General features: G+C 52.0%; 1 protein-coding gene across 5 annotated transcripts in view; it reads left to right on the top strand.

Moving 5' to 3' along the window:
* The window catches only part of BIN3 (bridging integrator 3), a 50,070-nt gene that overhangs the window by 25,172 nt on the left and 12,764 nt on the right, over positions 1–12,134 (top strand). Inside the window, exons 2-4 of one of the 5 annotated variants that reach the window (XM_032288513.1) lie at positions 181–229; positions 7,756–7,796; positions 8,142–8,239. In XM_032288513.1, the coding sequence (XP_032144404.1) occupies positions 181–229; positions 7,756–7,796; positions 8,142–8,239 (188 nt within the window). Of the gene's footprint in view, positions 1–180; positions 230–7,755; positions 7,823–8,141; positions 8,240–9,336; positions 10,295–12,134 lie in introns of those variants that run through there. The other 4 variants (XM_032288514.1, XM_032288517.1, XM_032288516.1 and 1 more) reach the window with 4 other exon arrangements.

The raw sequence follows: 12,134 nt of genomic DNA, 5'->3' as shown, positions 1-12,134 counted from the left end.
ACCAAGCCCAGATGCTGACGGTTGCACGCCCACCAGGGCACATGGTCCAAGTACCAAGTAGCAGGCCATGGCCACGCTTCCTCGCCCTCCTGGGGGCGGGTGGCCTGTACTGTACCGATACTTTCAGCTGCATCCTTCCCCACTTCTCACAATATCCCCCTTTGTCTCTTTCTCTTACAGGATTCCTTTTAAGATTGGGCAGCCCAAGAAACAGATTGTGCCCAAAACAGTGAGTAACCCGATTGTTTTGCTGTGAGATTCAGTTCTGTATCACATGGCCTTTGCATAGAACCAAAGCTTTGAATCAACACATCTTGGGGCTGGGAAGACAGCAACCTGGGCCTCTTCCCACTTAGGCGGATCCACAACCTCACATAGACTGGGGCTTAGAGGGGCCTGCTGTCCCGGGACATTTCCCCCAGTAAGGTTAGCCTGGGCTCTTCACCGCCCTTGGGCAGGTGGAAGAGGTGGATTACCAAAAGGTAGAGAAAGGTACTGCTTCAGAACAGTCCACCTCTAGGGACTGGCTTGCGGTCTACATTTTTCCTAAGAGCATTCCTGAAACAGAGCTCCCCCCACCAAGGGTACTGCCCAGGCAGTTACTCAGTTGCAGAAAAGACCAAGAAGCTTTTCCCAGTGCCCTTGGCCTGTTTCTCCCAACTTCCAAATGCATTCTTGGCCGTGAGTCACTCAGCAGGAGGGGAAGATTGATCCTTCCACCCGTTAACACCCCTCTCACCTCCCCCCAATTTTTCATCCCTATTTTATCTCCAGAATGGGAAAGGAAGAGAATCATAGATTCTTAGGAAGTTAGAGCTGGAAGCTCATAGAGATCAACTAGTCCAACCTCCTGATTTTTCCTGATGAGGAAAACAAGGCCCATGGAAGGTTGCAGTGACTTTCTCAAGTTATAAAAACCCCACACTGGCAAAGCTGGAGTTAGAGCTCAGGTTTGAGCCTCTGGCCAATACTCTTTCCTTTGCCTTATGCTTCCCCGGGCTGTGAAGCCCTCCCCGTGTTTTGGAATCCCAGTGCAGAATAGCCTTTTCAACCCCCTGACCCACAAATCTGAATAGGTCTCTTGGTTTTCACATGGGAGACGACAACTGTAGCGCCCCTGTGACGTGACAGCTACAGAAAGTCCAGCGCTGTGCTGGCAGCAGAGATCCTCGTCTGTCGTCGCAGCCCCTGACAGTTCTCCTTGTCTTACTAGCTTTTTCCCCTCCTTGGCGTAGCTCTCAGAAGCACAGGAAAGAGATTGCTTCGGTCTGGTGAGAAGTTTGGCACACATCTGACCAATGGCTCCATCTCCGGCAAATCCAAAGTTAGGTCACTTGAAACAGGCGCAAGTTAAAAGCTCCCTGACTGGGTGCAGTGGCTCAGGCCTGGAATCTCAACACTTTGGGAGGCCAGGGTGGGAGGATCATTTCAAACAAGGAGTTTGAGACCAGCCTGGGTAACAAAGTGAGACCCCAGCTCTACAAAAAAAAAAAAAAAAAGAGTGCCTGTAGTCCCAGCTACTTGGGAGGCTAAAGCAGGAGGATCGCTTGAGCACAGGAGTTCAAGGCCACAGTGAGCTATAATTGCACCACTGCACTCCACCCTAGGTGATAGACTGAGACCCTGTCTGTTTAAAAAATGTAGGGGGCCTCTCTGCTTCACGCAGAGGCAGGTTGCTGACCAACTCAGCGTTGATCTCCCATGCAGAGGCTGACCATCTGTGGAGGCTCTCAGCTGAAGTCCAAAGAATCTGGGTGTGCACATGTTGGGCCCTAGCCGGCTGCAGGAAGTGGGAAGGTGTGGCTTTGAGTCTCCAGAGTTTAATCCATGACAGATCTGAAAGGGAAGTGGTTTCAAGAGGGGTCTGTTGTTCTGAATGCTTGCTACAAACAAGCAAACAAAAACCCTCCCAGCACCCCAACTTTTATCGAAATGGACTTTGTTCTCCACAGAAAGTGTAGGCAAACGAGCTGCTTTGCCAGTTTGTTGGCGGCAAAACCTCTGGCTACATTCATCTAAGGAGTGGCAAGGACTCGCGGGGAGGGCAGATGCACTCAGGGCATCCCTCTTCCTTCCTCGCATCTGTCTCGCTGGAGATGGAATTGTGGTCCTCTGATTACGGTATCTGCTCTCCCAGATACATGGGATCAGGTAGGGGTCAAGAAACAGGTTCAGGAGGCTGGCAGCCTGGGTCCCCATCCTGGCTCTGCCATGTGCCATCTGTGACCTTCGGCAAGTTCCTCAACCTCTTCAGCCTTTGTTTTATTTGTAAAGTGAGGATAATGACAGTACCTGTGTCACAGATGTTACTTGAGGCTCAGACAAGGTAGCACCTTGAAAGCACCTAACACAGTGCCTGGCACAAAATAAGACCCCAGTTAATGACATCACAGGAATCTGGTTGACTTGACCCTGTTTATGAACCATCAGGGACTCAGCCTGTCGCAGGCAGCCAGATTTCACAACGCAGCAAAGTCAGTGGGGCCTTTGATCTCTCACAAGGAATCACAGCTGAACTACAGCTTGGAGTAGAGTTATTTGCTTCCCTGGCCTGTATCCCTCTGCTCCCCAGAGGCACTGAATTAGAATTAGCAAGACCCTGCCTCTTCAGTCTCATTCCCCACCCACTGCCTCCTTCCAGCCCCCAAAACAGGCCTGGGCTGCGCAGTTGTCTCAGCATCCCTGGCAGCTGCCCTTCAACAGCAGTGACGTGTTCTGTTGTTCATGCCCAGGCACTTTCAGGGAGGGGAGCAGCTGTGGCTCTTTGGGTTATTGGAAGTCATGGAACCCCTGTCATGGGAAGAAATGCTCATGTTGTCTTCAGGGAGTTTCAGGAGGTTTTTGGCTCAAGGCACCCAACTATCAGGCACAAAGAAAGCATTGTGTCCCTACCCTCAGTGTTCTCCTTTGCCCAGGTTATTCACACAAATTCCCTTATTGTCAGGGCTTTGGCTGTAATGGCTTGTTTCTGCTGGGGCTGACCATTGGAACTGAGATGGAGGGAAAAAAGCCCCCCACCATCCCAATCCTAATCTTCCACCCAGTACCCTCCTGCTTCCCGGGTACCATAGAGTGGCTGGAGCATCTTAGCCTGAAAAGAAGCCTCCGTAACTTCCTGCATAACCAGGGAGGATAGAAGAGGTCTTTGAAGCTTTGCTGTTTGTGTCCGTCTGAATCAGGGGTTACTCTGGGTCTTAAACACAAGGAACACACACACCAAGGTTCCTAGCCAGGTGGATGCTCTGCGAAGTCAAGGCAAAGAGAGTCTGGCCACACAAAGTCTCTCCACTGGAGAAGGATTTTCACCTGCCAGGCGGTAGGGCCCTCAGCCTCATTAATCCTGCTTAATCCTGCTAGAACATACCTTCAGGGAGCCCACATTCCACCCAGAACATCCCTTGAAGGAGGAGCTTCCCACAGTGCTGCGACTCTGAGCTTCTCAGATTCTGATCAAATGCACCTCAGCCCTGGGATCAGAGCCCCGGCCTTGCCTGCCAGTTTCCCTTTTCACTTCATGAGCATAAGTTGGGGTGGGAACTCAGCCTGTTCATTCACTTAGTAAATACTGGGTTTCCACTCTGTGCCAGGGCCTGACCTGGGCACTGCCAGTTGAGCAGGGAATAGCACAGTCCCTTCCTCCCACCCTGGGCCTTGGAGAATGAATGCAGGACGTGGCCAAGGGTAGTCGTCTGGGCCTTGGTTCTCCCTGCACTAACCTCGCCAGCCTGGCCCAGCCTGCCCTGATCCTCTTGATGGTCCATGCACATGTGTTTACACTTGCATTGTTGACTGGGGTCCAATTGCCTTTTTGGCAAAGGCATCAAGCATTCAAAGATGTTCAGATCTTTTCTGTCTGGCTCTTTTCCTCGGAATGAGGCTCCAGTGTGTCCCTTTAGTCCCTTAGCCATTATCTGAGAGGCTAGAATTCTGGCAGTGTCCCTGTGCATCTTTCCCCAGCGGAGGAGAGAGCTCTCGGAGCAGTGAGCTAGAGAAACCACCCATCCTGGCCGCTGGCAGCAGGGGAGGTGAGATGTTTCTGAACTCCTCTCAGGCTGTCAGATGGCCTTCAGTGGCACCAAGTAGAAAGAGCATACTCCCGCCCCTGACCTGCTCCTCGGCTCCATTGTGAGACCTCAAGCTCCTCAGCTTCCAGAGTCTTCCAACCTAGCGAAAAACCTGAAGTCCCTCCCGGTGCAAGTCCAAGCAGTCCCCAGCCAGGGAGACAAGGTGTTCTCTGACATCCCACACACACCGGCACACTTGGGGGATTGCAAAAGAGAGGAAGGGAGCCAAAGACTGGGGCCCCAGGGTTTAGCAAACTCTCAGCTCCCCTCCCAGAGAGTACCTCCTGTGTGTTCTGGATCTCTAGATGAGCTTGGTTTGGGCCAAGTAGTGCTTCGTTTTAATTTTCTCTTTCTGGAAAGAAATACGTTTAATAAGTGAAGATGCTGCTCAGCTGTCATATCCTACAAGGTTAGACAAAAGATGTGTCGGCTGGGTGCGGTGGGTCATGCCTATAATCCTAGCACTTTGGGAGGCCAAGGCAGGCAGATTACTTGAGCCAGGAGTTTAAGACCAGCCTAGACGATATGGTGAAACCCCATCTCTACCAAAAAAAAATTTTTTTCAGAAATTAGCCGGGTGTGGTGGCTCACTCCTGGAGTCCCAGCTACTTGGGAGGCTGAGGCATGAGAATTGCTTGAGCCTGGGAGGCAGAGGTTGCAGTGAGTCGAGATTGTGCAACCGCACTACAGCCTGAGTGACAGAGTGAAACTCTATCTCAAAAAAAAGAAGAAAAATGTGTTTAGCAAAGGGAGCTAGGGCACTGTTACAGCACCTAGGCATGGGCCTCCACCCTTAGCCAACATCAGGGTTTCCCTAGCTGCCAGCTTCCTGTGTGCTTGGGGCAGCTTCTCCTCTCTGCGAACAGGTTTATAGCCCAGTCTGCAGCCCCAGATTGCTCTGGTCTTCCCAGAACCCCAGTGAGCAGGAGAAAAACACAGAAACTAACATTTAGTGAGCACTGCCGTGGGCCAGGCACCTTGCTGTCTTGTACACTGCCTCTTAATCCTCAGAAGGAGCCACTGAGGTAGATATTATTGTCAACTATTTTCTTGTAAGCCACCTAAAGTTGGCTGGGTGAGGTGGCTTACACCTGTAATCCCAGCACTTTGGGAGGCCAGTGCAAAAGGATCACTTGGGGCCAGGAGTTCAAAACCAGCCTAGGCAGTATAGTAAGATCCCGTCTCTACAAAAATTTAAAAATTAGCCAGGCATAGCGGCATATTCCTATAGTCTCAGCTACACAGGAGGCTGAGACAGGAGTATTGCTTGAGGCCAGAAGGTCAAGGCTGCAGTGAGCTGTGATGGCACCACCGCATTCCAGCCTGGACAATAGAGCAAAACCCTGTCTCAAAAAAAAAAAAAAAAAAAAGTCCTCAGTGTTATCAAGGCTCCACAACTAGCATCAGAGTTCATATCTTACCTATCTCTGCTCATGCCTCTAAACTGCATTCTTCTGTGGCCCTGCTGGAGAAAACTGGGCTGACACCAAGGTACAGACTTTCAAGGGCCCTGGCAAGGCTCCTTCACACCAAAGCAGATTTCCATCTGCAGTCACTGTGGAGCCTTTCCCTTCCTTTAGCTGAGACTTTTTTTTCCCTGCTAACTGGAAATCCCCTGGGACAGGCAGCACTTTAAATGCTTATCAAGCATTTGTGCTTTAGTGGGAGTGAATTTTGAATTTTTTTCTTAAGAGTAGCTTTTGCTGGATCCTAAGGAAAGTCATGATAAAAATAATGGGTTCCTGGGTGGGGAAAGAGTCTGCTGAAAAGAGGAAGAAAGATTGTAGGATGGGAGGCTGGGGCACCAGTGGTGGATTTTACTTTACAGTGTTGTAGAAGGTACTAGATGCCACGATCATTAAGTAAAAGACCATTTTTTCCCCTGCTTCCAGATTTTACAGTTGAAATGAGGAAGGTACAGCTATCTCCATGCAAGGGAGTCTGTTGTCATGCCCTCAGGGCAGGCCAGAGCTAAGCAGACTCTCTGTCCAACTGTCTCTGGCCTTATCGCTGCCATCCAAAAGGCCCATCAGCAAGCAGATTTGTATCTAGCTGTTGTTTATGTGCACCACCAGGGCCCATGTCTGTTTGAATCAACCAGGGTATCCCCAGGTCCTGGCAGAATGCATCCCACTTAATACGTGCTCAATACATGTTTGTAGGAATGAATAGTTTACATTTGAAACAAAAAGACCTGAACCAGGACTCTGGATTCTAGCCTTGCATTGCCACTAGAATGTCCTGCGTCCTTAGGGAAGTCACTTCCCTCTCTGGGCTTCAGGCTCCTCATTTGTGACATGACTGCTGTTTTGTCATTCCAGGGCTATGTTGAATTAATCTAAATCTAAATGTGCAGTGCTAGGGTTGATGGGCTCAGAACACTCTCAGGTCATTGTTGCTGGATGGCAGTGATGGGAACAGCCTGGCTCTGACAGTTTCTGCAAATATGTACTGCCTGACCCTCAGCCTGTAGCATAAGCAGAAGTCAGGATCTAGGGCTATTGGGGGCAGGAGTCTCGGGGAGCAGCCAGGAAGACTGCTTTCTTAGATCAAGGCTTTCATTCATCAGAAAATGCCTTCTAGGAGAGTGATGGTTATGAATGCAGGCTGTGGAGCCAGGCTGCCTGGGTTCCATTCCCACTGTGCTCAACTCTGCCCTTCACCAATGGGTTGACCTTGGCCCGGGTATATAACCTGTGTCCCAGTGACCACCTCAGTATTGTTACCTGATAGTCATGCCTGTCTTGGAGATGAGTGTAGAGAACTCCATTCTTGTAAAGCACACAGTGAGGGCTCTGTGAATGTGAGTTAGTGGTTTTGACTGCTCAGAGCAAGAAGCCCAGAAGCTGGCCCCTGACGTCTACTGCTCTGGCCAGGGAGAGAAGGAAGGACTGGCCTCTAGCTTAGCCTCCGTCTTTGCCTCTTGATACCATTTACTTCCCGTTCCATGCCCACAAGAGACCCATTCTGAGGCCCGTTTTTACAGATAGTGAAGTCTAGGCATTAGAAGAAAGTACTAGATTCCTTAACTTGCAAGTGCAGCCCCAGGTTCAGGACTCACCCATTTGGTTTCAGTGTTGCTGGCTCTCGAGAGTCGCTGTCTGGTTGGGAATGCAGAGAGCCTGCCTGAGTCAGTAGTCATAGTGTCTGTGTTTGATGCATCCCAGTCACAAAGCACAGGAGCTTGCTTGTTCCTGACCCACCCCGAGCCCAGCAGGGGCAGGTGGCCCTGAGAGGAGGGCATGGTAGGAGAGGAGGCGCCCTGCGTGGACCTGGAAAGTAGGAAAAGCAGACAGCCCCCGACTCCAGACCCGCCCTCTCCTCTGCACCCTGCTGCCTCCCTGGATGGGATCCAGTCACATTCTGAGCACCCTGACCACCTCCAGCCTGGGGTGAGGAGGGCACACAGCGAGTGCCTTGCTCCCAGCTGGGAAGAACAGAGCCACGGTGCACTGCCACCTGCCTGGCTGGCCCCTCTGGGAGGGGAGCCTTCTTCCCTCAATCAAACACTTCATTAACTTGGGAACACAGGAATACCATGTCAGGAGCGATCTGTTGGTGCTTGTGTGAACTGGACCCTGTTGTTTTCTGCGGACTGGGGCAGGGTGTAGAGAGAGTTTCAAGAGGCTGGGAGGTTTTTTTCCACCGTACTGTCATTTCTCCATTAATTGAGTTATCTCTCTCATTGCAGGTGGAGAGAGACTTTGAAAGGGAATATGGAAAACTCCAGCAGTGAGTGTCAACCCCGGGAGGCTGAGGTGGGAGGCAGGAGGGATAAGGGCCCCCTGCCAACTCTCGCCTGTCTGCCCACCGCCCTTCCCTGGGCTGCCCCGTGAGCACCCTAGAAGCAGAGGGCAGCTCGGGTCACCAGGCTGCTGGAATCGTTCCCCAGCAGTGACCACACGAGAGTCATTCACTGAAAGCCTTTGGGTGTAGCGGCACTTCAGACAGCAGGAGATGTCCCCATGGGGAAGGACCCCTTCTCCTCCTCCCTGGCAGGCCCTCCAGAGTATCTGGGCTTCCCTCAGTTAGGGAAAGGGAAGGGGGATCCCCAGCAGCCTGTCCCCTGCCTTGCAGGCTGGAAGAGCAGACCCGGAGGCTGCAGAAAGACATGAAGAAGAGCACCGACGCTGACCTGGGTAGGTGGCTTTCCACCCGCAGCACTGGCTGGGCAGGTGAGGCAGAGGTGGGCACCCTCCCTCAGCCCCCCAAGGGCTAACTGACGTCGTTGCACTCAGAGGATGCGTACCCAGTGTCCTGAGAAGCGGCCTAAGGACAGTCACTCCTCACTAGTCAGATCCTACTTCCCACAGAGCTCGCACCACCGCACTTTGGATGTGGGTGCCCAGGCAAGGCTCTCCTGGGATTCTAGTCGGCAGTACTGCAGCTGGTGGAAGCTTCTGGTAGTAGATGTCTCCATTGCCTCAGAATCTGGGCCGCCATCTCAGGCTGTCCAGAGGGAAAGGGAAGCACATTCCCTCCTGCAGAAACAAGACTCCCTGGCCTGCTGGGCTGGGCGCTCCACTGGCAACAGGAATGGAAGCTGTGGTGTGTGGAAACAGGAGGTTGGGTAAAAGTGTAAGGCCAGAAATGCCCCAGATAATTCCGTCATAACAAAGGGCACTGGGAGGTCCATGGGAGGTGGGGGAAACAGCAGGTGCCGGGAAACAGCTCAGGCCCTTGGGGAGGTTTCTTGGCTGGAGAGTTCTTGTTTGAAACAAGGAGGAACAAGGCCCGGGAGCCCAGAGCCACAGGCAGGTCTGGGATAAGGGAGCTTCCAGAGCCCTTGTCACAGTTCACGTCCCAGGAAGGAGGCGACAAGTAGCCGGGAGAGGTGGAGAACTGCTCCTTGAGCTTCTTTCTCCAAGGCCTTGGCTTTTCCACTGCAGAGCAGCGAGCACTTGACCAAAGGTTGATCAGTGGCTTCAGCGCTCCGTGCACATCCCTGGACAGCTGGCTAAGCTCCACCTCAGTTTTCCACCTGGGAAGCAGGCACAGGGAATGCCAGCCCAAGTGACACGGGCTGGTGTTAAAGATGAAGCCACTTGAGCAACGTGAAGCACTGAGAATGGCCTGGCATGGGTCAGCTCTCAGGGGATGTCAGCTCCTGTTGTCACCGTCATCGTCGGCAGCAAGCCTCCCTGACTGGTTTGACCTCCACTGCTCCTTACCTGGGTTCAGTGGGAGTGACATGTCTATATACCACACTGGGATGGGGACCTGAAAGAGACTTAGGTCTGGCCAGGACTGCTCACTTCCTCTCATTCAACAGATACTGACTGAGAACCCACCTGTGCCAGGCACTCTCAGTGCTAGAGAGTCAACAGCAAGACAAAATGAGAGTTTACGTTCTAGGAGGAAGGCCCGCAAGAGATCCAAGAGGATAGGTATAATGACACGTCATGGCAAACACTGTCAAGAACAGTCAGGAGGTAGAGATTGACCGGGTCCTGGGAGGCCTTTCTGGGGAGGTGTCCCTTGGGCAGAGTCCTAAAAGAATGAGTAACCCACACAAGTAGAGCCAAGGAAAGAGGGCCTGAAACACAGTGGACAGCAAGTGTGGCGGCCCAGAGGCCGTAGACAGCAAGCGTGGAGGCCCAGAGGCCGTGGACCGCAAGCGTGGAGGCCCAGAGGCTGTGCACACTGACCACAGGTGCAGGAGAGCCAGCAGGATGGGGGAGGAGCCATCTTCAGTCCCCTCAGCCACTCCAGCTGCTGAATAATGCTGTTACAGTTGTGAAGAAATTTTACCTACATGAGCTCTTCTACCCTTGAGATTGACAGGGCACATGACCTGCCCGTTTTATGAAAGAGGAAACTGACATGTCCATTTGATGAAGGAGGAAGAGTTCAGCTCCTCTTCTCAAGCCCAGGGCCTTGTCTCCACAGCAAACCCTGACCTGTCCACTCTTGGCTTGGCTGTCTATGAGCCTAGTGCAAATGGGGGGCAGTGTCACTGTCTCCTGACACCATTCAAAGAGCCATAGGGCAGTGGGCACCTAAGGGTGGAATTTAAGGACCAGCTGGCTCCTACTTGGTGCTGCAGTTAAGAGGAAAACACTTGAAATGTCCCTAATGGAGGCAGTTATTTGAATTTGTTCCCATTTTATGCCAGCTCCTAAGCCTCAGCCAGTTACTGATGTGTAAACACACACCTTTCCTACCAAGCACTGATCACAAAAGGAAAACATTCCTTCCCTGGGAGCCGCCGCTGGCACCACTATGCCCTGGTGAGTGCTGACTGCTTGTGCAGGGACTGTGGCCGTCTTGGTCTGTGCCATAAATTCTCATGCCAGTGCTAATTCCTGGGTCGTGGGCTGGTCTGAGCATGCACCTTGCTCCTGGCCCCTAGTGTTGCCAAACTGTGTGTCACAAGCCAAGGACCGGATTTGGGAGTTTGTGTGCAGTTGTTTGTTTTCTAGTTATTTCAGGTCTGAGTTACTTGGGTTGCATTTTTCTTGATCGGCCCCCACTGCCTTTCCAGTTCTGGAGCTGCTGTGACCCATTGCTTCCTTTCCTTCCTGCTTCTACAGACAGCTGCATTGTCAGAGCATAAATGAAACCAGGTTGTGCTGTGTTCACAGCGGCTTGCTCCAGAACCAAGAAGGGCATCAGGGGTCCATGAGGCGCCATCTGTGGCTGTGGAAAGCGTAGTTTTCCAGCAGAGAAACCAGGGTTCGATGGGTGACTACGGAAACCTAGGATTACTGTCCTCAGTCAGGAGTGGATGTGGGCAGAGACAGCACCTCTGGAGAGCAGTGGTGCTGGTTGCGGGGGGAGGCGAGCCTGACGGCCACAGCAGTCTTCACACGGGGCGGGCATCACCGTTGTGGGTGGGCTTACTGTGCTGCAGGCCGCGGGGCCCCACCTCCAGCCTCTGATTCATGGGCTGGGCGAGACCTGAAAATGTGTACCCCTGGAATTCCCAGGTGATGCTGGAGACCCACACTGTGAGCACCACTGATCCGGACAATTGAGGGGAATGGAAGGTTGCTTTTCCTGAGTGTGCAATCTCCTGAGCTCCCCTGCAAGGTGGAAAATCCCCAGTTACTCTAAAAAAGATGACCTTTCTTTCAGAAACTTACATTACTTTCACAGTGCTCTGGTGGATCTTTGAATCTTACATTCCAGAGGCTGCGTCAGGACTCCAGAGATCCAGATGGGGTCCAAGACACTCACTTTCTCTAAGGTTCAAAGATCACCAGTCTCCCGATGTGGACCAGGCTGACTGTGCCCCTCTCCCAGTCCCTGCAGGGAACAATGAGGAGGGATATGTGCCAGAGCAGGGACCACAGGCCCAGAGGGGCATGGAGACCTGCTGTTCTTTATTAAATAGTTTTGAGGGGGAATGGGGTCTTGCTATGTCGTCCAGGCTGGTCTCGAACTCCTGGGCTCAAGAGATCCTCCTGCTTCAGCTTCCCAAAGCACAGGGATTACAGGCATGAGGCATCACACCCAGCCAAGGCCATGGTGTTCTTGGCATCATCTACCCCAGCTCTGCTCTGCGTGCATGAATCAGGGGCATCACTGGGCGGGGATTCCAGACCTAGTTCTGCCCAGGGCTGGCCACTGAGTCCACTCAGCTCCTTGACTTCCTGACAATGCAACAGCTTTAAGAGAGAGAGGGGGAAGTGGGGCTGGGCCCAGTGACTCATGCCTATAATCCCAGCACTTTGGGAGGCCTAGGCAGGTGGATCACCCGAGGTCAGGAATTTGAGACCAGCCTGATCAACATGGTGAAACCCCCTCTCTACTAAAAATACAAAAATTAGCAGGCACCTGTAATATTACCCAGCTACTTAGGAGGCTGAGGCAGGATAATTGCTTGAACCCAGGAAGCACAGGTTACAGTAAGCCAAGATCGTGCCATTGCACTCCAGCCTGGGCGACAAGAGCAAAACTCCATCTCAGAAAAAAAAAAAAGTGGGAAGAATGTTTCCTCGATCCTTTGGCTTTTTGGGTTGTTTTCCTCAGATATTTTAAAAAGAATAGAAGGCATTTTTCAGAAACATTTCCAGCTTTATCTAGAATTTTTTTTTTTTTTTTTTTTTTTTTTTTTTTTTTTTTTTT

The sequence above is a fragment of the Sapajus apella genome, unplaced genomic scaffold, assembly GCF_009761245.1.
Source record: "Sapajus apella isolate SASKATOON/1434 unplaced genomic scaffold, GSC_monkey_1.0 scaffold21, whole genome shotgun sequence".
Classification (NCBI taxonomy): Eukaryota; Metazoa; Chordata; class Mammalia; order Primates; family Cebidae; genus Sapajus; species Sapajus apella.
The sequence above is the reverse complement of the archived record's forward strand: the minus strand, read 5'-3'. Positions and strand labels throughout refer to the sequence as shown.